A 26,590-nucleotide genomic window follows, 5' to 3' on the forward strand; every position below is an offset into this window, starting at 1 on the left:
TTACTTGAATAGTATTTTAAGGGAAGTTATTTTATTTATATCAAAATAGACATCTGCTATATTTACAATCCCTAAACATGATTTGCAATGTAACAATATTCTTTTAACAGAAATTAACAAATATTCACTTCGGGCAGGAAAGAGTTACATTGCACGCAGCTGACTGCCCACGTGACTTTGCGGAAGTGAGAGCATCAACAAAATGAGCAGCTCTTGAGCCGCGTCCTGCAACAATGGTGCGCTGTTTCGCTTTGTTTTTCGTCTTTACTTGTGTGAACAGAGTGTTGTATATTCGGGGTTCATGCGGGGCTCAGTCGGAGCCCACCGTCCCGCAGGGAGCAGCGGGCTGCGGCTGTGGGAACCTGAAGAGAGACGCTGCTCTGGAGCATGTGGAGGACAGGACAGCTTCCGCAGACCCTGATAACACATACTCAAGAGGCGCTAATGAAAGGTCGCCCGAGGCTCAGGGAGATGAAAAGAAAACGCAGAGTCAGGTAATCCATCGCTGCCGTCCGCTTGACTTTGTTGAACAGTTGACAGTAGAGCAGACATGGGACAAAGGTCCCTTCTGAGACTTTTTTGTTCTCAATTAATCACCAGGGGATCCTGAAATGGTGTTCAATATCATTGAAACCGCAACTGAAAGTTAAGGTACAAAGATGGATGATGATGACACCCTTTTGAGTCTGGGCAACATGACCATCACGATATAAGTCATTTCATATTTTGATATATATATATATATATATATATATATATAGCTAGCACGTTTTCTGGTAATTCAATAGTCTATATGAAATAACCACATGATAGAGCATACTGTATTTGTGTGCTCTCCAGTGTGAATTAAATACTTGACAAATAAAAAGTACTGAGTATTTGTGTGTTATTTGTTTATTAAGAACTTAAAATTAACAACCGCTTCAGAAAAACAATAATATTACCAGCTAATCACTGACTATGTTTACATGCATTAACACAAATACAGTAGTAGTACAGTAATCGCATTGAACCAATAATTATATTTAACTACACTGGGGTATTCCGATAAGCAGAATTCTTATCAAATCAGATTTTCTAAGAAATTTGAGTTGGTATGTGCTTGTTACTATCAATTTAGATGATGCAATTGTGTATGACAATATCTCCACATATGACTTCATCACGATCATTCTGCTGAAACACGATAATTCATCATATTGAATTAACGCCCAGTCATACTTTCAGACCACATTAGATAAACAAAACATGCATTTTCAAATCAAACTTGGAAAAAAAGGATTATCTGATTTCTTTAAATGTTGACATCTTACACATAAGGGACTCTCCAAACAAGTTCCCATTTCAGTCCGACAGCAGGCTGATTTAGTATCACCTGCCCCGCTCAACTGCCCTTAAACAAAGACGCTGAAACCGTCAGCTGCGCAGTTTTGCACTGCAAATCAGTTGTTCCAACTCTTCTCCACACAACACATTCTCAGCTGGCAAATACGAATATCCCTCTGGAGTTCTTCCTCATTCCAAGTGGGCCACTGGGATGCGAAATAACGACATATTTTGCAGCTGTGACACAGAGAACATCAGTAATAACTGCAGGCTCATTTCACGCTACTTAACTTGAATAGGAAGAGTTTAAAATCTGTGAACTTTTCTTTCAAGTCTACTATGGTAGTTCTATTTCCTTGCTCTCAGCATGAACTAGAAAAAGGACAATGTGCTTTATGCTACAGTGTCCTTCAACAAGCTCCTTCAATTAGATTGTTTTTTTTTGGCTTTGGTCGGAGAAGGTTAAGGTCATAATCTGGTCAAACTTGTGCAAAAAAAACAAGTTTATTTCTTCCATACAGATGGTGCTGGTTTCTGGAGGACAGTTCCTGATGGGAACGGACAATCCAGGCATCCCTGCAGATGGTGAGGGGCCTCAGAGGCTGGTGCATGTTGACTCCTTCTACATGGACATCCAGGAAGTCACTAACCAACAGTTCCAGAGCTTTGTAAATGCCACAGCATACATTACTGAGGTATGTATCTCAAGATTAAACCACAAGCTGTATTTTTGAATTCATTACAAATGTATTTAATCAATCAAACCAATTACTATGAAAGCAAATCTGCAGCAGTGTTTATTTCAGTGTCACAAGGTTAGTAGGCATCATTGCTCTAAATGTTTTTGACCTCATGCTTTCAGGCAGAGACATTTGGAGACTCATTCGTATTTGAGGGGATTTTGAGCAAGAGTGTGAAAAACCAAATCACCCAAGCAGTAAGTATAACAAATCAACTGTCGCCATACCTGTACAACTCACTTCCCACATGATTATTGGCCTCAGCCTTTTAGAGCCCTGGAGAGAGAGAGAGAGAGGGAGGGGGAGAGAGAGAGAGAGACTGTCTGTCTGTCTGTCACTTCTTTCCATTTATTTCCAAGCAATAAAATAGACGTTCCACAGTTGTGATGAAATGAGCCGTGTGAGGAGAAGAAAGGCGGTGTTTGTGTAATGTGTTTTTTTTAATTTATTTGAACATCTTTACAGTAATATTTGTGTACTAAGCACAGGAAAACCTGCCAGCCTGCGGTCGCACATTCTTTCGTCTTTATATAGACACAGGCCTCCCACAGACAAAAGCCAGACATCAGGGAACTTGCTGCTTCATCTCAGCTGTCATGTGCAGCCTGATCATGTGGCTGAGAAGGCGCTGTGTACCCATTAGTGTGGCAATACTGGAAACCATTACTATAATTGCAATTCTTTATGCCAAAGACAATTCTAGATGAACCCTGAATTATGTGTGTGAGAGAGAAAATGGAATGAAGAGTATGAAAGAAGCATAATATCAGTCAGTAACCATTGTTTATGTCACTTTGTTTTTAGGTGGCTGCTGCCCCCTGGTGGCTTCCAGTGAAAGGGGCCAACTGGAGACACCCTGATGGTCCAGACTCCAACATCACAAACATGTAGAAAGACACCACATATACGAGAAACTCCCAAATACCCAATTTTACCTGTTTTTTGTATTTATTGTCCCCCTGTTCGATAGTGTTTAAAACCTCATTATAAATAATACTTATATATGTGATATAAAGTAATAGTATTCTACACACGTTAAAACACTAAACACTTACCAGTCCTATATTGACAATGAAGACACAAAATATAAATACATACTTGCATATTAATTGACGCACTTAACCTCCTATACATCCAACAGGACAAACTTCCATCCAACACGTATCTGTCAAACTGAAAAACTACAAAATCAAACAAGCAAATATACTACTTAGGCCGCTGATTGGCTCCTGATATGCTCGTACACATGCTGTTGATGGGGCTTCTGTGCCTGTTTGTGGACTGCAAGTATTCTCAACACCCGCCACTGCAATTTTTCCAACATTTGTCTGTGAAACACTGGGAATTTGGCAGTGAAAAGACAAAACCTACTTGATTAGTCTAACTCCCAACTGCTGTAGTCAAAAGGCATTTTTACGCAGAACAACGGTAGATTTTGTTCCTCTTTTATTTTATTATGCCAGTTCTTTATTTTGGCAAAGCAAACTGATAAACCAAATACAAGCTCAGTCATTAACTTTCAACCTGTTTTTTGCAGCCTGGACCATCCTGTTCTACATGTGTCCTGGGCGGATGCAGTAGCCTACTGCTCCTGGGCCAACAGGAGACTTCCTACAGAGGCAGAATGGGAGTACGCCTGCAGGGGCGGCCTTAAAGACAGGCACGATATTTACTCATTATGTGACTGTAAAATACGCCATTGTGCTTGCGTATGTGCTGGGGTTTGTCACATGTCAATTGCCTGATATACTGCCCCTGTATGTAGACGTTACCCCTGGGGAAACAAGTTGAACCCTAAAGGACAACACTACGCCAACCTCTGGCAGGGGGATTTTCCCAACCACAACTCTGCGGAGGACGGATACATCAAAACTTCACCGGTGAGAAAATGAAAGATTGACAGATGTTTTTGTTATGGGTGTGTTAAAGGTGCATCGTGATTTAGGTTAGAGAGGAATTGGATGACTGATCATGAGCCATTGCCACACTAAATGATTTGTTTTTGTCAGTAAGTTCTTGGAAAGTTCCCTCAGAGTCACATGCTCATTCTGGCAAACACAAATACAGGTGAAGTCGTTTCCCGCCAATGCTTTTGGTCTGTATGATATGGCCGGGAATGCATGGGAATGGACATCAGACTGGTGGACTGTGCATCACACCACAGATCAACAACACAACCCAGTAAGAACCTCTGAAATACCTCTGAGCTTTTGAGTTGCCCATGTTTAATTTTTGTCCTGATATCTGATCATTTCTCTCTCTTTCAGATGGGTCCTCCGTCCGGCACAGACAAGGTGAAGAAGGGAGGCTCTTACATGTGCCACAAGGTAAAAAAAGACAACCACTATTATGCTCTATAGCTTTATACAAAAAAATCAAGATCAACATCTAAATTATTTAACATGAAATTGTCTACTTGCATATTTGAACTGGTAAAATAGCTCACTGGGTGGTTAGTTTTATGGGCAGTGAAGTCTTTTGTGATGTGAGTGGATCAGTGAAAACAAAATAGTTTTGGCTGGTTGTCCAAACCTGTTTCATAGCAAGTATTGGATCCAGTCAACAACAGCTCTGACATCAGCATTTCCAAAGGGAGAAGAAGAGCTCTCTATTGCTCTCTAATTGTTTGATTACAAAGGGGAAATACCGCCTCGCTCTTATTCTCTTTTCTTCTGGAATGTGCAGTCGTTTCTGTGCTCGTTCATACTCAGTCGCTGTTGTTCAGTGGCTCTGTTTGTTCTGGATTTAAGTGTGAAATGCAGAGGACAAGAAAACTCATGTTAATGCATATAGTATATTTACTTTATCTCTAAATCCATTGTAGCCGCCTACTGGTCATCATTTCAGTTTGCTTAACACAAGCATTGGTTGCCATGGGAATGTGACTGATTGGATGCAAAATAAGTCGCAGGCACATAGGTCTAGTTAGTTTCATATGAATAAACCATGAGAGGTAGGACAACAGTCAGCCAGGCTTAGTGAATGTGCACAAACGGGTGTAGGAGCAGGATGATCAAAGAAGAAATCAGAAATACTGTGCTGGCTGTATGATTGTTTTCCTTATGTGTTTTTTTTTTTAAGTATACTGTCACAAAGCAGTTTCCATTGCTGAGAAAATGAATTCCACAGTAAATGTCCCTGTTTCTCTCCCCCCTCCCTCTCCCCTCCTCCAGTCTTACTGTTACAGATACCGATGTGAAGCCCGTAGTCAGAACACTCCGGACAGCGCAGCCTCTAATCTTGGTTTCCGCTGTGTCTCTCAGGGTCAACAGTGACCTGAACCGGTCGTCTTAAACACAGGGTTCCAGTTGTTCTCTTACACCGGTGTTGGTTGTGGAGTAAACCAAGGACAGGAATTTAATATGTGCCATCTTACTGATGGGGAGTTGAAAATGTCTTCCATTCCAGCAGATATTGCCATAAATGTAAAATTGTATAACTTTTTTTTACCGAAGAAATTAATAGAAAAGGCAGTGTTTTTTTTCTACATCTGTTCTTTTTACGCCTTTGAGCACAGGTGGAGAGAGCACTGAATGACTCAGCATCTTGTAAATGTCAAAACAAATCGTTGCAAGCAGTTGTACAAGTTGTCATGATCAACAAAAAGGCTGGCCGAGCTACAGACTAAATTATTCTAATTTTTACAATCACTGATAAATCTGTGACAAATGGGATCCTAACCAATCCCATTCTTCTTTGTGTCTGTGTGTGTAATTGTGTGTTCTAATTAGTTAAGTTCCTGATTTTTCTTTCTTTCAAGATTTTAGTTTTACATTGTGTGTAATGTCTGTGGCCTGAACATGGCTTAATAAAAAGCATTTATTGGCTTAATGTGACTCAAATTTTACACTGAATTTGTGTGTGAAACTTTAGGTTTAGTTAATTGATGCGGAACCTCAAGGTGCTAGTTTGCTGTTACTCTGTTTTATCATTACTGACCTACAGTATATGACAACCATATAAAGGTTTATTATGTAGCTAAAGTGTAGCATCCACCAGAGGGCAGCACATCCTCTAATATCTATATATCTGTCTGCCTATTGGTCTCCAGAGTGAATGTACAGTATGTGTTTCGTTCCTACGCATATTGAGGAGTTAAGCCGACAGAGTATAAGCTCTGTCAGAAAGGATGATTCAGGGCAGTGAGCACTGTGACAGTGTGAAGCTCATTCAGACAGTTATGAGTTTTAAGTTCTTCAAAGACATGCGATTAAGACTCCAACTAACAACATGTATAACTGGGAAGTTAATAAAGACCAACTGTCTGCAAAAGAACCAAACGGTATTTATTGTAACTTCTTCAGTATACAGATCGCATGTGAAAATAATAAACTAAGCAATGAGCGAAAAAGTCTAGCAAAATAAGTGAGTAAACGGGGAAAGGGTCAGAAAGTTTCTAATGCACCTTAGTAAAAAGACTCAAAAATGTTTTAGCAAACATTTATATTTCTAGTATTAACATCACATTTATCAACTACTAATCCTATTCTCTTGCAATTTAAATCAGAAAGTTCAAAGGTATAGTTGATACAACATTACTGCACAATTGCTAACATTCAGTAGACAGTTTAACAAGTCTAAACCCCGCTGTCAGCTTTTAACTGAAGTTTATACAAACTCCATTATCTATCAGTGCACAACAGATTAACTGTTTTACAAAACAGAGAAAGAAACACTGATTGCTACTACTGCTGCAAGAAGACCATCGGCCCCTGCTGCTGTATTATTAACCCAAAAGAAAGAGTGTCAAAAATGCACCACGGAAACAACAGCATAGCAACTAAGACAAGCTGGAGGCTAAATACAGCTTCAATCGTGGAAAGTCCAAAACAATTAAAAGATAGAAAGAATCAAACAAAGGCGATACGCTATACTAATAAAAATCCAGTCCTTGATCACTCTGCCTCTAATTAGCAAAGCTAAGAATACAAAAAAAAACATTTGCAACTTCGACTTTTGCACCAAAATGGCAAAAGTGTGTCTTTAGTGCTGCTGGAGAGGCATCCAGGCCTCCTTACTGAGTCCTCACCACATGTAATAACTGCGTGTGGTGTCAACAGGAGAGGGTTTTCCTTCTGCACTGCAGTCTTTGTCCTTCTCCCCATCAACTTCCCACAGGTTGATGAGCGGGGGGTAAAGCTCGTTCAGGGGGATGGAGGACGTCTTCAGCATGTATTTCTTCAGAGAGTGGTGGTAGTTTTTTCTCTTCCATCTGCGAGCAACGTAGACGCCCACAGTGGCCAGGCTGAGGAAAGCCAGCATTGTCGCCATGACAGCCAGCACAGCCGCACTTGGGTGCTGGTCTGACAGGTCCAGGGAGAAGGTAGCGCCACGTGTTGTCACATTAACGCACGACTTGTGCGTCTGCAGGTGGACGTTGGAGACAGTGAGGCATACCTCATACTCTGTGGCAGGTTGAAGGTGTGTGAGGTTGTACTCATGGACGTCTACGGGGACCCGAGCTGTGTAGGTGATGTGCGGGTTGTCAATCTTCATGGTGGCTGAGGCCCACTTCAGGTTGGAGGACATGACATTAGAATTGATTTTCCAGGAGACCAGGATGGAGTGCGACTCGGTCTGCTTGACGTAGATTTTCATCACCTCGGCACTGTCGAGCAGCGTGCCGTTCACACGGATGGTGGCGACCCGTGTGTCAGCTCCTTCTGTGTTCTGGGCCACACAGGTGTAACGACCAGAATCCTCCACCTGAACATGAGACAGCCGCAGGGTCCCCTCATTGTTCAAGTGGTGCCGCTCTGAAACAGAGTCCGTTGTGATTTTGCTACCAAGAGGAGTCACCCAGTAGATCTCAGGCTCTGGCTCAGCCATGGCCCTGCAGTCGAGACTGACACTCGTGCCCAGCTCGAGGTTCAAGTGGCTCTGGAATGTGTTGTGGGATATGAGGGGCAGGCATTGCTCCGGGGACTCCAGCAGCCTTATCTCTCGAACCCGCTGGCCTCTGAGTTCCGGCGGGGAGGTGCAGAGCATGGCCAGGGGCTCCATGAAGCGTACTGTGGTCCTGTTAGAGCTCATCCACTGAATGACACAGTCGCAACGCAATGGGTTGCTATGCAGACTGATTTCCCGCAGATTAGGCAACGCCTCCACAGTGTGCTGGTAAAGAGCAGTGAGGGCATTATTGTTGAGCATCAGGCTCTCCAAAGAGGACATGTCCCGAAAAGCCAACCTATGCACATAAGACAGCTTAGGGTTGTTGGTGGCCTCCAGCTTTGTCAGCTCTGGTAGGTTGTCCAGAGCATAGCGGTCAAATGACACTAGCTCCAACATATTGTTGATGCCCAGCTCTTTCAGACGTAACATGTTCCTGAAATCTCCTTCCTGGATTTTGTGAACTGGATTCTTGTTCAAATCCAAGAATTTCAAATTGGGAACTCTTTGAAGGGCCAGTTGAGGGATTCTGACCAGTTTGTTGTCATAGAAAGAAATACTTTCAAGGCTATCCAAACCTACAAAAGCATTTGCTGGAACGTCAGTGAGGTCCATGCCAGCCAGGACCAGACTCCTCAGGCTTCCGAGAGGCTTAAAGTTCATGTCTAGGAGGCCAATAACTGGGTTCTCCCCGATCATGAGGATCTCAAGGTTAGGTGTTTCTTCAAACCAGCGGCTGTCTATGACATGGAGCCTGTTGGAGTTCAGATGAAGGCGCAGCAGGCTGCACATGCCTGCAAATGCCCGAGGGGAGATGGCGCTTATCTGGTTGTGGTTGATGTAAAGCTCTTGGAGATTGGAGAGGTTTCCGAGGCAGTGGTCTGGCAGCTGGCTAATCTGGTTCTCCTCCAGATGCAGGGTGGTCAAGTGGTTCATGCTTGTGAGGCCCACAGCTTCCACAGTGCTGAAATTGTTCTGGGATAGGTCCAACTCTGTCAAGTTGAACAGCGCCTCCAGCTCTCCGCTGGTGTGAGAGATGGCGTTACTTTGGAGCAGTAACACCTGAGTATCCGTGGATAGGTTGGTAGGGATGTGCATGAGCCTCAAGTCATTGCAATCCACCGTGGTTGCCTCCTTGTAGGTCGACTGGGGAGTGAACCAAGGGCGAATCTCGCAAACACACAAATGTGGACATTCTTTGCCATATACTGGTGCCAGAAAGGACAGAAAGAATCCCATACACAGCCAGAGTAGAGGAGGCCACGGCTGCGAACTGAGCGCCATCTTGTCTGCTCCTTCAGCTCACACGAAGCTTAGATGAGAGGTTCTTGAGAAAGGCTTGGAGGTAACGTTCAGGAGCATTAGTCTTCTTCACTGCCTGCTGAATTCTGTAGGCACTTTCCACAGTGGTGATTTCTAATCCAGGAGAAAGTTATTTGCAGAAGATCATCTGGTTCAAACTTGACCTCTGCTGATTGTCTTGTTTGTTCTCACTTCCTCACCTTGAGGTTTGAGCCTAAAGAAAGACAGAAAGCAAGTACAATGTTAAAGCCTGTAAATAATAAAGCCTGATTTGATTATCAGTTTGCAAAACCGTATTGAATAAGATGAACAGAAAAACAGCGGAATAGAGAGTGTGAAAATCTAAGAGCGACATATTTGGTTACCTTGGAAGGGTAACAAATGAGGCAAGTGGCAGTTTTCCACAGTGCCACCCCGCAGATATTTAGGGGACTAAGTTGACGTGTCCAACAGGGCAGAATATATCTGTCAAATTTGTCTTTTTGCCCTGCTCTTGTGTAGACATTCATTCCCTACCTTTTAATGTGCTCATACACAGCCAGATACAGTTTGAAAATAAGAATAAGTTTGAGAAAGAGTTACTTCTGAATCTTGACATACAGTGAAATTGAGTGAGGCCATGCATGCCAAAAAAAATCCTTTTAAACCATTATGCCGTTCGCTTGGCCATTCTCTGTATCATGAGTGAACATTTCTGGCACTGTTTCTTCATGTAAAGATAGCTATAATTTGGATATTCCATCACAAAAAATGTCAATTTACCTTAGAACACCATGAACTAGCGGATAAAGTGAAGCAAAGTTGTGGACTGTTTTTCTCATTATCTAAGATGATTGGGTTGATATTAGCTCTGCTTCCCTGATGTGTGTTGCATATCTGTCTCCTCAGAGATTACCAACATGTTTTGCGCTCTTGTGCCCGGTAGATTATCTCCATACCAGCTTGGTACCAGTGATCCTCTTGAACGAGTGTGTGGTGTAGGCACAGCCGGCAGCTCTGGCTGTGAGCCCATTACACAACAGGCTTAATAAACAGGGAGTGTGTGCTCTTCACTGTTAATCACTCACTACTTATGATACAGGCCCATAGGAAGCAGTCACACACATGTGAAATGAATTAAGCATTTTTTTAAGAGCCAAAGCTGGTACTGATTCATGCACACCGTACTATTCCAGGTTTGGTCAAAGTGAGACAAGCAGAGAGAGAGACTGGAGGGGACTGACAGGCTGGGCCCCCAAAGGGATCGTAATATTTTACGCTTTTGCTCTCTTTTTGTCGATTTCATGACACCAACTCCCAGAAACGTCTGTAGGGATGAAAGGTATTAACTCAGTTTTCACAAGAAGATAGGATATCATGAGCAATGGTGATGAAGAATCAGCCATGAATTTCTTTGAACAAACCCATAAATATATCCATGTATATTAAACTCTTATGTGATCAAAAAAAATATGTAATGACTAAACATTCCTGACCGTGCAGGCATGACTTTGTCAGCATGAGTGTGTGTGTGCAAGTGAGTAGTTGTGAGTGATGAGCGAGCTGTCAAAAGTGCCAATTATTAAAATAAACAACCAAAATGAAAATTCAGCTTCTTCTTTACATTCGCAAGAGAGAAAGACAGAGCGACTCTTGGCTTTCTCTCACTCACTAAACATCCCAGTGTCGGCTTCTAGCTTGACTCACACTCTTAGAAATTCACATTTATCCTCATAAATATAGTGACATTGAGCATCCAATGTGTGTGTGTGTGTGTGTGTGTGTGTTTGTGTGTGTGTGTGCAACAGAGAGCGATAGTTGGGTGTATTTTGTTTGACATAAAAACTGGCAAGTTTCTCCAGTATTAACATACAACAGATACAGATGTTTTTCCTCTCCTTTCATGTGCTGTCTGTTCGCGCCCTGCGAGGTGTTGACACCACCTCACAGTTTCTTTTCCACATTTGCAGGTACAATAGTATAAAAGCACCTCAGCAAATACAAAATGGAACACTATGCTCTGCAGAAAAAACACATAATGCGATTGTTTCTAGAAATGTAAACATGCCAGAAGAGTGGCACTGCAGGCTAAAAGCAGCTTGTCTCAAATACAGTAAATATGCAGCAGAAACGTTAAGCAGGACAGCTCATCCATGTTTCTTTCTTTTTAAGTAAAAACACATATGGTGTGTGCTATCAGGTGGCCTGTCTTTGCAATAACCCGGTCACACTCAAACTGATCAAACTGATTCTCTTAGTGTGACTGAAGTGTGGCAGCAGGGACCTCAACCTTCTTTTGGCTCTATTGATAGATCCTAACTGCTGAACATGTGGCTCCTCTTTCTACCTTTAACCATCCATCATTCAGTTTCTCAAAAAATCCATTCAAATGTCTTTCAATTAAACTACTATCTACTGTGGCTTGGAATATAGAGATTAATTTGGGGATACATTTGTCCGTCCTCTCTCTTCCCCCATGTGTGGCACTGCTCGGGTATTAAATCGGAGGAGACAGGCGGAGTAATCACTGCTTTCATGCTGAGCCCATAAAACTCAGACACCTGGCACCAGGTTTCTGGCAGACTGGCAGCACTACGGGGCTCTGCATCCGTTCCCACCTTTCTCTCACTGTGTCTACGTGCCGACCTTTTTGACCCAAGGAAGCTCTGCTGAGCACATATGCTCTTTCTTACCGATGGCTTTCTTCATAATCACTGCAGTATACAAATTCATACTTACAAGCTGCCCAGTAGACTCACATATTGCCTAATGTTGGCCAGAGATCAGCTCCACTGAAGTGGTTGTAGTTAACTGTGTTTAACCCACAAAATGCCTGACCATTTGTATATCAATTACTTACCCTGAGTAAGCCTGCGCAGGCGTTAGACTGATTTGTGTTTTAAATAGTTATGTTTCAGTGAAGATGCATGTGTTCGGTAGTAGTGAGCATACGACTGGATAAATGAGACTTGGATTATACTGCACGAGTTGTGTGAGAGTTTGTAAGCGGATGTTTTGAAATAGTTTTACAGTTATTTCATCGAAACTCTTAGTTTTTTTTTCTTTGTTCGCCTTGGAGGCTTGTGAGAAAAACAACGTTTCTTCAAGAATTCAAGGTAACACGAGGTGAGTAATTGATACAAATTGTATTTTTTTGTGTAACGTATTCCTTTAAGGATACCTCTGAGTATTTACGGGAAAGCTTTGCAAACCAAATACATGACCCCTCACCGACTTCCCACCTGTTTGCTTTGCCACTCTGCTACAGTGTGTGTGGGATAGGTTTCTCTATAGCCTATACCGAGACATCTCCATCTCACATGATTTACTTTGTGCAGCAAATAGCTTTCATGCAGTTGACATAAAGACACTTTTAAAGCACACTCCATCCATCCATTTCCTACACAGCATCTATCATATATCTGAATCAACACACATATTTATTGATTGTCCCAACTCATTCACAATTCATTTTTCACCTTGTGAGTGTCATCTCCTACAGTACAGTACAGCACCTCTGACTTCCACGTTCACAAAGTGGTTTAAAACCAATAGATGAACAAACAAACTGATGCATACTGTAAATGCATTTGGTAATGTCTGTGTGTATGTGTGCTAGAAGGACTACATTATTTAGATCAAATAAAACATGATAAGGGCAAACGGTGGGAAACTGATTACTTTACATACATATGTATTTACACTGAAGCCATTTCCCATTTCTCCACAATGCCAAAAAATACACATTCGGTTTCCCCTCACACGCTGTGACATGCATATGCAGACCACTGGAAGGAGGCAGATACAATCCCTCAACAGCTTGGGATTATCCAGTTGACTGTCTGAATTGAAGCATCCAGCAGGAGGGATTTACTCTCTTTGCTCACCCAATACTTATGAGGCTTTAATCTAAGCACACATTACACATTTAAAACACACACGTCGTCTCCAAATACACACCTAGTATAGCTGATGTTTCCACCGGAGGACCACTGACCCTGAGGTTTGCAACATGACAGCGAGATATAATTGTGGCACGTAATGAGCTTTGTCTTCTTCATGTTAAGGCCTCATAAATCCAGTTATAAGACAGGATCTCTGCACAATACAGGGAGCAATGAAGACAATCAGAGTCACTTAAGAAACACAGACCTGCAGTGCAGTCAGATGGGAGGACCGTTCCTCTTTAGATCTGTGAAATGTTGGTGTTTGTGTGTGCAGTCATTGTTTACAGAGGAAGAAGTAAAAAAAAAGACGATTTGCTTTGAAAGACTTGTTAAAAGGATGTCTCAAAGGTTAGTCTGAGGACATTTCCTTCTACATGACTTTACACCTTCTAAGAGTTCAGATGCAATGCTGCTAATACTACATTTCACCATCTGCCACTGGTGCTGCCGGGAGGGACCTCACTTGATAGCACACACTGCATCATTTTTCATAGGAGGCTTTGCTTTTACCCCCCTCTATTTCTAAGGCCCTTTTCACTGGGTGCAAAATGTAAGCAGTGTTTCTGAATCAGCAGCCGCACAACAGGCTCTCAGACATGCCATCCCCATAGCAACGGCTATGCCACGGGCATGTCTGCTTCATAACCAAATGAGAAGACATGAGTAGAGCTATCAGTGCCATCAGGCAGCTCAAAGAACACGTCAGTGAGAAATGCTACTGGTACGAAACCATGTGATAAAACAACAGTAAGCACAACCGTGTAATGCACAAATGCTCAGAAGTCTGTATCAGCGTACACCACATTGTAATGATGTATTTCTAGATTTCTGCACTGAAGCGGCAGTATTTCTAGACAATCAGTTTCAACCCAGAGCTATCATGTGGTGCTGGGAAGCTGAGTGGTGCTGCCTGATGTTTTCTCCATGTCTCCACTGTGCTGGCCTGCCTCAGAGACATCCTGTTTCTGCCCCATTAGTATGCAAGTGTCTCACTTCACATCACACAGGGCTCCGTTGCAGCTGCTGATGGCAGAGGTGTAGAGTCGAGGAGGAGTAGGATGCCTGTCCACTCAGTCAGAGAGACGAGAGAAAGTAAGGAGGGAGAGCTTTGCTTCCTTTAATTGGAAGGCCACAGGAGGAAACTGATGAACTGAAAACGCAACAGAGCTGAAGGTGCAATGAGAAAATTCAAAACAATGTATGGAATTAAAGGAACATCTGCTGCACACTTTTACAATGTCTCTTCAGACTGCATTACGGTTTAAAAGTCGCAGCATGGCAAATTGTCTCTGCATTTCTGCTTACTGCAAATCCATACGGTAGCTTTATTTCCCCGTGGAACTGAGATGGATCTTGACACAATTTTTCTTCGCTGACACTCAATTGTTTCTCCCTGCTTATGCCCTCATCGTCTCCCTCCACTTCATCTATCCTTACAGGTGCAATGTCAGTGAAAAGCCAATTTGTTGTCATTGGAGCATCGATCAATAATACTGACGGGCAGGTCTCTAATATCAGAGGAATCACTATTTGAAACAATGCAGAGGTCAAGGAAGATGAACTTGCACTATTGAAACTGGCTTTTAAACCCAAAAAGATTGTGTCATTAATAATGCTTTTTTTTTTTCATAAAGGGCACAATAGCATAAATGGGAATGTGATTTTTTTTAACAAGTTTTCACCAGGTTTTTGTTCAACTTTAACTTTTATATTGCCTGATCACATCCAAACGTTAAAGTTTCTTACACCCTGTCTATCTAAAATTAAAGTTTATTTTCAGTTTATGGCTGACATAACAGCTGACTCAGTCATAACATCTTGACTAAACCTTACAATGGCCTGTCTTGTTTCCATGTTTCCCTTCAGATCACGCTCACAAAGGGAGAAGGTCAAGCTGTTACACCCTCGTCTCCACTGCTGTGGGAACCCCAGCACTGACACATGCTGCAGAGTTAGGCCCCGTGGCTCACAATGGCTCGTACCCAAATACGCACGGACACACCAAGACGTGTCTTTGTTTTGGCAGGTTCTCACACTCCTCATTACCAGCTGAGGAGATACGTCACTGTGCCTTGTGAAGATTGGGGGAAGGTGCCACGGCCTCCTATATCATTGGCTCATTGGGCGACATCTGTATCAATTGTCTGCTTTTACTCCCAAGACAAAGTAAACTACATACAAGCTGTGTGGTTGCGGTTTCCAGAAAACAAGCGTGCAAATCATGCAGTGCCTAATTCTCTTCCTTTCCTAATCAAACATACGTGATAACCTATCTACCACAGTGTACTGATATTGGTGATTCTTTGTGGTGTTAGTGGTCTTAGTAACAGGTGCCGCTGTGCAGCAGCTGAAACAACAGAGCCCATTGACAAAGTTGACCCTAACAATACACACTCCCCCTGCTTTCTCCAACTTCTGAGTAGAAACCCTGGAACCCTGTCTCTGTCTACTGTGTCTTCATTTCAGAGACATCTGCCAATTCCCTGAGTCTTATGCAAATAGCTTTGATGGAGCACATTAGCCCATTGCTGCTACTCAGCTGTTTCAGCAGCACTCTGCACTGGCGAGTGATGCTGCAGTTTGTGTAAATGTTACACTTCACTGTTAGTTGAACCTGGTGTCACAACGCAGTGAAATGTCAGGACTGATGGCAAGACTGCAGTTTTAATAATGAGCCCTTTAGAGGCTCAGAGTTGACATTAATGCTTGGCTTTTCATGGCTAGTAAGTAAGTACAAGTATGAGCAGAGAATGTCTCTAAATATTACCACAGGATTGCAGTGCACCGATTGTATATGTTGATATGTTTTGATTTTGTTTCCTTTGATCATCAGTTCATATTTTTCATAAATTGTCTTGACTTGAGAAAGGTTCATAATAATCATATACTGTTTAGATACACTGCAGAGCACAGTGTCCTTGCAGATCTAATACTTCTATACATTGTATTGATAAGACTGACCCGACGCACACATAGCAGATAAATGATGAGAATACATCAATAAATATGCTCAACTATTCGGATCAATCTTGTGTCTTTATAAAATCTTTGTTTGTTGAAGCTAACACTACCTTTCCTCTTTGCGGTGATAACACGCGCTGCAGGAGGACCCACGCCACGGAGAGAGAACGCGGTATTGTTCCATTTCTTAAAACGTAAAAATGATGACTTCATCTTTACGAGTTTAAACACTCTTTTCTAGACAGGACGGATATACCGTCCCGAGCAGGAAAATGGAGAACAGATCAGTTGATATATTTCATAAACATAAGTATCACAATCTCAGCAGATGCATAAAATAAACACATTGCTCTCACCTCTGAAGCGCTGTATCCTCCTGCTGCAGGCTACTGTATCTGACCCATGCAGTATCCGCAACTCCAAGATGATGCGCGAGGGGTTAAAGATTTGAATGAAAAACAATCAGCCTTATTAACGAGGACGAAATCTTATCAGTGGAAAACACCCCAGTGGTTGGAATATCTGCTCTGATCTCCAGCGCTGGAAACGCGGTGGTACTTCAGAAGTGGAAAAGCTGCATGCGGCGCACAGCTTCCAGTGACGAGCAGCTGCCTGGTGCAGGTCAGCTCAACTGAAACGCGTCTGACACCAACAGTGGTGCCCAAACAGGCAACCTCGCCATCTGTTCTGTCATCATCACAAACCATGGGAAGAACAAAAAAAAGTCCCACCCTACCGGCCACGAGCTGCGAGTTCTGTGGTGAATGCGCTGGATGAACCGATACGCAGCCCACTGCACCGCTGAGAGCTCATTGTTCGAATGTGTCTGTTGCTGACCTCTTTAAAATGTGCTTCTGTCGTCGCTTCTCACGTCAACATAAGTGAAATGTATTCATCAGTTAGGAAAAGGCTTGTTTGAGGGGAGGACATCACAAGACTTTTTTGGTACCATGGACACAGTTGATATACATTTTAATGACTTGCTAATTAATAATTTATATAATTATGGTAATGAAATGGACTTTAAAGTGGATCATGTGAGTCTCTCTCATTCTCTAGGTCACACACGTGTACACACACTTGCACACAGGAGTCATGTTGGAAGGGAGAAGTCTTTTCTCTCAGAAGTGTCACTTGTTTGGATTCTTTCGCTCCCCCCCCCCCCCCCCCTCTCTAGGGGGAGCAGTGAAAATGACAACGTTTCATCACTTGCTGTTTGAGCTGCTGCTTTGGGAGCTGCCTGACAGGTTCATCATCCATAGCTACAAGAAGAGATGTGATCAACTCTGTGTTGAGACAATAAAGTGTTGCAGGCAGATGCCACGTGCATGTTTTGGCTGTTCATGCTGGAATTAATCAGAATCAGAATCAGCGTTATTGGCCTATCATGCACAAACAAGGAATTTGACCCATTTTCTGCATCTCTCATAATGTACTAACACAAAAATGGAAATAACAGCTGGGGTCAAGAACAACAAAGCTGAACAGATAAACAATTGTAAACAAAACAAATGAACAAATACATTTTGAAGGAATGAATATACAGTATATGATTATAATATAAATTAAGATTTATATGTACTGTATATAGAGTGTGTGAGATTGACAGTGACAGATTAAATGTGCATATTAAGCAACACATTGTGCTTTTAAAACTAACATAATATTGATATTTTGGTGTTAGTGGGTTATTGACAGTGTATGACTAATCCTAAGTGTTCAGAGTGACGGCCTGTGGGAAGCAGAAAAGTTACATTTTTGACTGAAGATCGACAAAACTTTTTCATCATTTCAGTGTTTCTCTCTTCTGTAAATTCTACTCAGACGGCCTGTGCAGGTTCATCTATGATGTTCCACAAAAAAGTCCATGAATGAATCCAGAAAACTATGAAGCTTGAACACATTTATGCAGTCGCCTCATCAATGAAATGCATGAAGAGTAAACAGCTTTATGCATTTAGCCTAAAGGTTACTTCTGAACACAAACAGCCAAACATTAAAAGGTTCAGCAAAACAGACGGATGACAGCTTTGAGTAAAAGAGGGTTTAGTGGGCAACAGTAACTGATTTATTTCCATTTTTGATTGTTTATAACATTAACTGCACTAAATGCTCCTTCAGCCTTAGTCTAGTAGGGCCAATCTGTAATGTATGCTATAGTATTTAACTACAAATGGAAATCATGTTATTGCAACCTTCTGCACTATATGATCTGAAATGTTTTCATCACACGGTACACACAGAGTTTAGAAAATACTTAAAACCACCTGTTAGAAGAATTCCTTTTTTGAGATTATTATGAGCGTTTGAGAGATTATGGTAATCTGATTTTAAATGTTTTATTCCATTCAAATTAAGGATTTAGTGCTGACTGCATGGAGCAAATATAGAGTAAAGCCTTTCTAAATACAAACACATTAGTGAAATGTAATTCATGTTGCTGGAGGCCAACTGGAACTCGTTCAAAGAATTCTTTTAGTATCCGAAAACTACACTGTGGGAGCCACTTGTATCGTTCTGCCACCACAGAGAGCTCAACGTTGATTCAGCAATCGCCCCCGTGTGTTAGTTGCAACCGGCAAAACCTAATTTCCCACCGTTAACCTGCAGTGCTTGTGGTGTGGTTGCTATGGCAACAACTCCCTCCCAGGAAAGGCGACGCAGCATATATCCACCGGTTTATTAGATCTCTGATCACACAGCTCGCTCCACATGGCCAGCTGGGAAAACACACAGAAATGTATATATGCCACCCTGTTTTACCTTTCGCAAGTCTTCTTATCCTTTTGCTGCTTTACGCTCTACTCAGAAGACGTTATGTCAGTTTTCCTCGTTGGTGCTTGTTTTCGGTCATTGATGGGTAGAATATTAAATGAGAAGTGTTGAGGAGTGATGGGATGAATGTTTGAAGTAGTCAAAGACACACACAGACACACTCACTGAAAGTGACCTGGTGGTGATGCCGCCATCTTTAAGCATTTGTCTGAGTCCACCCACAGTTTAGGATATGTTAAATAATGTCTATCGGAGCATAAGAGGACAGAGGATTTTGTTTGTAAGATAAATGTTTCAGTTTTTAATTTGATTTTGGTGATTAGATTAAATCTGATTTTAACTGGCATTAATATGAACAGCTTGATGCTATACAGCTGTAGCTAGAGCAGATGCCTGCCTCTGAACATGGAGCACATTTGTCACCTTGTTGTGACATTACGTTACTAGCACAACATTCCTGGTACCTTCTGCCAGGATAGAGCAACCACTGCTGACAAACTGCAGATGTGTCACGTTCACACACACACACACACACACACACACACACATGCTTGTGTGTACATAACAAACACTGTCACTCTCAAGAACAAAGTGACAGATCCAATTTTATTTCAATTTCCTATTCCTAACCTAATACCATGTTTGTCATGGTCGAAATCTCTGTCTGTGTCTCCCCTCATCAACTGTAGAATAATAAACAAATAAAGCATGTGCTAGTTGGTGGACACAGAAACACGGTACAAAATGCAGCACAACAATAGCACAAACTACAGCCTCAGAAAATCCCCTCTGAGTTGAGTCAGCCACATGCTCAACACAAATTGAACATTATGAGCTTCACTGTGGTTGAATTTATTGCAGGGCTGTTATATTGGATTGCAATGGAGTGTTCAGGTGGTAGGCTACTTATATTGTTTACCATGTAGCTTTCACCTGTCTTAGGAAGAAATAGCTTTTAGACATTTTGGGGAATACACTTATTTGCTTTCTTGCCGAGAGATGAGAAAATCAATGTTTCTCTCATGTCGCTAACTAAGCTACAGACAGGAGACGATTAGCATAAGGCCTGAAAACGGCTTGTCTTGCTCTTTCCAAATGTAACAAAATCGACTTCCCAGCTCCTCTAAAGCTCACTAATTAACACGTTATATCTCATTTGGTTGACAACAAGTTGTATCTGCGGGTTGTGTGCCTCGCTGTGAGGCTGCCAGACAACCAGTATGGACTCCCGTAATCTCGCACATATTCCCCATTAAAACCATAACTTGTCATTTTTACACTTTTTTCAAGTTTTTTTGTACGTAAGGAATCTTTAGAGGTGCTGGAAGGCCAACTGTTTTCACCTGTTTCCAGTCCTTATGTTGAGCTAAGCTGACCGTCTGCAGGTTGTAGTTCATATTTAATGGTCAAACATGACAGTAGTATAACTCTTCTCATCTTATTCCCGGAAAAGAAAGTGAATAAAAGTTTCCAAAACGTCAAACTATTACTTTAAGTATTTTCTTACACATCACTCTAATAAGATGCCTTGAACTCCCCTGCATAGTAAAATCAATAAGGTGTGTTTTAGGATTTGTCTAATTAAACAGACACATTCCGAACAATATGCAGCTGCAGAAGACGAAGACGTTTGTTAACAGATGAGGTTAAACTTCAAATTGGCCCAAACAGTGGTGACAGAGTCAGCTACGGGCCAGATTTAGAGGGAAGGGGTTTGAGAAGGTCTGGATCCAGGATGAGCCATATATGTGAATTTTGAAAGATTACTTTTCTAGAATGGTACGTTTTTTTATGTGTTTACTGTGTCAATCATTATAGAAATGTAAGGCAGCGCTCTTCCACTGGCATTGACTGCTTACATCTAGTGGCACTGCCAACAGCTCAAGGTGAGCGTGAGTGTGAAACGTCTCATCTGAATTGGTCTTAATAGCCACGGAGGTGATGGGGTCCTGAGTCCTGTTACACATGTCACTTTGTATTAGTGTCCACATTAGAGCCTGCCACTCCGCAACCAATACGAGGCACTTAACAACAAAATCAAGGGATCCCTTTATAATTGCTCCTGAGCAAAGCAATTTAGCAGCAGCTCTTGGGGATTGACTTTCATTTGGATTTGTCAAACACAGGCCTTGCTTGATTTGTTTTGGCCCAATCGAAATCAAAATAGTTTCTGAAGCGCGTGTGTGTGTCTGTCTGTATAAGTGTGTATGTGAGGAAGCCATTATTACTTATTCGCTTTATGCTAAAATTATTAATAGAGGTAATTGTTCTTGGGTGTGCCGCAAGAATAGTATTCAATAATGGCCTTGTGTTAATCAATTTTATTAATCCATCTTTCTTATGTTCCCATGTTAAAAACATGAATCAGAAAAGTCTTTTCTTCCTTTCACAAAAAGAAACCCAGAGCATTAATATTTAATTGACATGTGGCATCCGCAGCTCACTGATGTTTGCAAAGGAGGAGAAGAGAATTGCTCTAATTAGTCTACTCATTTTGTGGGGGGGTTTTAAACTACAGATTTCAGACACAGCTGGGAAAACATGAATTTAAGATATTCTTCAATGAATTTAACTATTTTCCATGCAATCTTTTGCAAAGTATGACAGCACAGAGTTAAAGATGTCTTTACCATCTGTCTCTCATGATTAAATAATTATCAACAGTATGTTAGGACCATGGAACCGTACCGACTGCATTGTGTCTCCAGAGAACGAAGCAGGAAAACACCGAAAGGTTCTGAGTCAATAATGAAAGAAGTTTACTTAGCTCTTTCAGTTCTCTCTAGGTCGCAATAACTTAGTGTCTCTTTACTTCCTGCTGGGAAACTGAACATGAAGTGATTGTTGGTTGGTTGTTAAAATGTTGATGGTCACATTTCTCCCCTGCTCTGGCTTTCACCATGCCAGCAGCACGGCTCTAGGAATAACAATATGACAGTCATGGTCCATCACTTTGGTTCAGACTGAAATATAAACAATTACAGGAGGGATTGCCATGACATTATGTACACACATTCCCGCGGTTGCACCGGGGCCCTTGGGATGGGGGGGCCTTTATTCAAAAAGGAATTCATATTAAATTGACTTTGATGCCGTTTGCAAAATATTTCCTTCGAAAAGGAAAACTCAATCTTCATCATGTTTTATTTTGAGAAATGGTCTGTAGTGATCACAAAATGATATGCTTATTGTGTGTCTGTGCACTTCATAACTGATGTATCTAGCATACCTAGGGCATAATTGTATTAACCTATGACGATTGCATGGCCTTTTTAAATTATGACTAAATCTGCAAAATGAACATTGCTATCTGCCTCAGCTGTAGTTTGTGCTGAGCATTTGTGCTAATTGACAAACATGCTAGCTCAATAAGCTGTTGTTGTGTCTCAATTTGGATACTTCCATTACTATCCCGCTGTATCAAAGTACCGTCTCACACATCAGCTTGCATTGCTGGAGCCTAGTCTTGTCAGCATTGATAAAGCTAAACTCTTTCTTCAAGAGCAGAGATACACTGCATGCTTAAAAGCAATAAATTGCATTATATTATACACCACTACTGTAAGTATCAAAAATATATTTCATTGTTTTTAAAACCACCTGCTTAAGCACAGTAAGTGTTTGCAGCTCAGGACTCTGGGTTGAAACAGGTAGAATTGTGTATGTGTTTGATTAGTGGGGGGGATTTTTCTTGTCTGCTGTTTTTTGAGCTCAAACAGAAAAAAGAGAAGTCGGCGTCTCTCCCCATCCTCCATCCTTATCCCTCCTTGTTCACGCCTCCCTCTCCTGCACCAGCTGAACAAAGACAACTGCTCTTTGTTAGCTACATGCTCTGTCTGAGACTTGGAGTCAGAATGTGTCTCTTCACTGATGCTGCCGGTATAGAGATAGTGGCACTGCTGCTGATGTGTGTCTGTGTGTGTGTCTGTGTTTGCCTGTCTATGGGCAGCTGAGATGGGGGGAGGAAATAATCCTGAAGATAATGTTAGGTCTTGTGCCCACTGGGTTTCTGTTTAGAGCATCAGCGCCTTTTTTATAGATATTTTCAATAGAGACAGAATGCGTGTGGAGCTGAAGCAGCTGTCTTTGTAAAAGTGCTTTTCACAGCACATTTTCTTGTCCAAAACAATCCACGTTTTTGTTCTGCTGCTCTTGGTGCTTCAACTTGAAAATATCTCAGATTTTCAAAGAAGAAGCGCTGCACTTTTCCTGTCAGAGGATGAAATGTCAAAGATGCAGTACTCACGCGCAGCACTTTTGTTTACCCTCAATCCACCAAAGCACTTCATCCCAGCAGCCTACAAATGCTTGTTTACAAGAAAAAAATGCCCATTGAGCACAAGGTTTAGCTTTGGGTTAAATGACAGGCCGGGTTGTTCCACATGGGAAGAAGCAAGGTGAATAAGTACACGTTGGAGTGATTAAGCCCGAGGGGATAGAATTTGCATTGTGAGGAAAAGTGAGGAGAGTGATGGAATTTTGTATCCCTTCTACCCCACCCAGTTTTGTCCATATATGGCAAGACTGATGGGCTGGGGGCTGATGAAGAGGTTTACCGGTCTGTTCTCTGAGGGTATTATTCGGGTAAAGGGAGGGGGTTGGGTGGCCTCTTTTACTTGTCTGCTCTCATATGAAATACTTCTTTGTCTGCCTTTTCCTTATTTTTCACCTTATCTTGAAAGCCCTGAGAGCCTTTTTGTGCTTGTTTGCATTGCTGGTTATCTACACTGTGCCATGGTTTAGGAGGAAAAAAGCTGTATTGTAATTATTATTTCTGTAACGTTATGATAATAGCTGCATAATTAAATTGCTACATGTGCATAAGCAGATGTCAGTGGGTTGAAATCTGTCAGTGTGTATGTGTGGGTGTACAGGAATGTTACAATTTACAAGAGTTTCTCTTAGAGGGTAAATCCTATGGACTGTTAAGGTCACCTGGTGAATGGGATAATTTAGCTCCATTTCCCGGCTGGCTAATATCAATAGATGGAGAGTTAAAGAGCATGAAGGGAGTGGGCGGCTATTAGCCCTTATAAATCATGCTGATTCTAGCGAGAGAGAGCTGGAGATAGAGATAAAGTAGCAGGTGGGAGTGGACGGTGTCAAGGACAGGAAAACTCCGGAGAATATTCCTGAAAGAGTCTTTTTAACTCAAACTCAATGACCAACTGTCTCACATAGAGAGTAGTCTATTATGAAAACACCACCTGACATAAGACAAACTGTGAGATCAAATATTAGGCTCCTCTTAGCTGCTGTATATGTATGTTAAATATACATAAAGATGCCTCAGGACTATTTACAGTTTCCAAACACATATACTTTAGCGTAAAAAAACAGGATTTCAGGTACACATCCCTACTGCACTACATCAGCTTCTGGACTAATTGCAGCTGCATGATTCAGGGTAGTAATTGGAATGCATTTGGGATTTAAGAAAAAAGTAGCTTCATTCGGTAAATCAATAAAGACTGCTCTTCAAGGGACCCAGTGAAGCAGTGGTACAACTCTTCCAAGCCTCATTACTAATTACTAAATATACATTTGAGTAAACACGCATGGCCCTGCTGCCTCTCCAACCCTGACATCCGGTTCCGCAATGACTGATTCAAGTAAGTGGCACCTTTTAACACAACCTTCCACAGCAACAACTTAAAGTCGTCAGCACATTATAGGGCTGCTAGGACTGTTCCTGGTAGTCTCTTTCACTGGGGTTAAGGGTGGCTCTAGAGATATGTTTTCCCTAAAATGATTCTGCTCTCAACAGCACATGCTATCCCAAATATTTTCCAGCTTTCTCTCCACTGTCCATCGTAGTTGGTCTGTATTGCAGATACAGCTAAAACAGTATGTTCAAAAAGTCTCCTAATAGTCATTCTGCCAAACACTCACCCAATCTGCCCAGATAATTGCCAGGAAAAAAATGTGGCATTGTAGAAAATGTGGAACATCAAGGGTGGGTGGGAACAAACGCAGGAGACTGCTCATGTCCCGTGTGAAACCAAAAGTAAATGTTGCTTGTTATGCAATGTTACATAGGAAAGTCCCCAGGGCAATTGTTGCTTCTGAAACATCGACATTCATCGTATACCATGGCTTGCAGAGACGTACAATGCCAACCTTTTTTTATGGCGACTGGATTGACCTGGAACAGCCCCGTTACCCATCTCCCTCCCTCCCAGTGCTGTGGTTTGTGTCACTCATCACATCTAGGCAAACACGAAGTTTAAATATTAACCAGCTCCTCTGACAAGAAATTACATTCTCTCTGGGACAGTCGCACAGACGGTGGTAGTGGTGGCGGCAGGTGGAAACCTGCTCAGTCAAGGTACATTTTACACATACAATTGTCAAACAATCTCATTAGAGACTTACACCGCAGTGTGGTTGGAGTCACATGGCATGAATAAACCTATCAGGGCCAAAGGTTAGCCTTGAAATTCTTGGTTCCCCCAGAGAGAGTAGAAAAGCATATCAGTGTAGGAAATTGATGAATGTAGTCCTACATGTTTAACTGAAAAATGAATGAGCTTTCACCAATTCAAAGTGCTGTGGCTTACATTAAGGGACTTGTTTAAGCACTGCTGAGTTAAGTGAACAGAGACGGCCTTTAGACAACTAGCCAGTCTATGATGACTTTGCTGCTGAGCAGCGCCGTGACCAATTAGAGATGGAGGCTGGAGGGTAATGCTGTGGGGCGCAGAGAAGCTGAATGAAAAGGAAGGCATGACTGAGAATTTTCTCTCAGCCACTGCAGCTGAGAATTGTTGAGTTCACATCAGGGTTACAGTATCATTAGATTACTGTGCTATCACCCACCTCAGGCTGCAGTCATGGGACGTCTCTGTTCTTTGACCCTGAGCCAAAGGCAATGCAGTCATGCCAGAAGTACTTTTGAGGCTGCTGCATAATACGATGACTCCCATAGTCGCACCGTCTACCAGTGGCATCCTGCTGCCATCATGGAAATGAAGCAGTGTGTTCAAGCATGCCTGTAGTTCCCCAGTGGAGAGCATGGTTCCATTTGGTATTTAAATGGGTCAAACTGTGGTGATTTATTCATGCTCTGGGTCTTTAGTGCCACTCAGCCTGACAGGCAAGATCCAGGCTCACCCGCTCTGAACGTAAACTCTCCCTTCTGCCCTGATACACCTTTATGTAAAGTACATACAAATATACGGTCTTTCAGAGTATTTTAATTGGATGTGTTTAAATTAAAATGGTATGGCAAAATACTCATTGAACTGCCTGTCAGGGTCAAAGTTCCTCCAAAATCCTTTTCTTATTCTGTGCACAAATGATCAATAATGAGTCACAAAACTCATATTGACATAATATATGATATACAATAAACCGATTAGTCAATATTGGATTTGTCAATCGACTGGAAATGAATAGCCAACAATTTGTTTCCCATGTAAAATAATTTACTGAACAAGCAAAAGAAAATGTAACACACCTACGATATGATTTTGATAGTGTGGGTTTGATTCTTACCAAGATCAAACCCTAAGGACGCTCGATCCAGAACAAAGAGATAAAACAGAATGTACATAACTGCACCTGCACCGTAGACCTTGGCCCTCGTGGACTTATGTTTGTATTTCCTCAAATAACAAGCTTTCAGACAGTGCTGTCAGATGAGAGAGGTATCCAAACACTCCCAATCTC

At 41.9% G+C, this 26,590-nt stretch overlaps 2 protein-coding genes across 2 annotated transcripts; one reads left to right on the plus strand and one right to left on the minus strand.

Moving 5' to 3' along the window:
* The first annotated feature begins 117 nt into the window (after positions 1-117).
* On the plus strand, positions 118-5,902 carry sumf1 (sulfatase modifying factor 1). Its single transcript, XM_031842987.1, has 9 exons — positions 118-494; positions 1,848-2,021; positions 2,189-2,263; positions 2,871-2,953; positions 3,604-3,726; positions 3,832-3,946; positions 4,134-4,247; positions 4,334-4,393; positions 5,240-5,902. Exons 1-9 carry the CDS (start codon positions 234-236, stop codon positions 5,339-5,341), a joined length of 1,107 nt encoding a protein of 368 aa, XP_031698847.1. The 5' UTR covers positions 118-233; the 3' UTR covers positions 5,342-5,902.
* Positions 5,903-6,331: 429 nt separating this feature from the next.
* LOC116381113 (leucine-rich repeat neuronal protein 1-like) lies at positions 6,332-16,588 on the minus strand. Its single transcript, XM_031842957.1, has 2 exons — positions 16,501-16,588; positions 6,332-9,471 (listed from the first exon to the last, which is right to left on the minus strand). Exon 2 carries the CDS (start codon positions 9,237-9,239, stop codon positions 7,092-7,094), a length of 2,148 nt encoding a protein of 715 aa, XP_031698817.1. The 5' UTR covers positions 9,240-9,471; positions 16,501-16,588; the 3' UTR covers positions 6,332-7,091.
* Between the last annotated feature and the right edge of the window lie 10,002 nt (positions 16,589-26,590).

This window comes from Anarrhichthys ocellatus, unplaced genomic scaffold (genome assembly GCF_004355925.1).
Source record: "Anarrhichthys ocellatus isolate YVR2014 unplaced genomic scaffold, GSC_Weel_1.0 scaffold1, whole genome shotgun sequence".
NCBI lineage: Eukaryota > Metazoa > Chordata > Actinopteri > Perciformes > Anarhichadidae > Anarrhichthys > Anarrhichthys ocellatus.

Coding starts and splice junctions, on each gene's coding strand:
- sumf1 (XM_031842987.1), top strand. CDS start 234: ATGGTGCGCTGTTTCGCTTTGTTTTTCGTCTTTACTTGTGTGAACAGA. Junction 2,022..2,188: donor CCACAGCATACATTACTGAG/GTATGTATCTCA, acceptor TCATGCTTTCAG/GCAGAGACATTTGGAGACTC. Junction 4,394..5,239: donor GCTCTTACATGTGCCACAAG/GTAAAAAAAGAC, acceptor CCCCTCCTCCAG/TCTTACTGTTACAGATACCG.
- LOC116381113 (XM_031842957.1), bottom strand. CDS start 9,239: ATGGCGCTCAGTTCGCAGCCGTGGCCTCCTCTACTCTGGCTGTGTATG.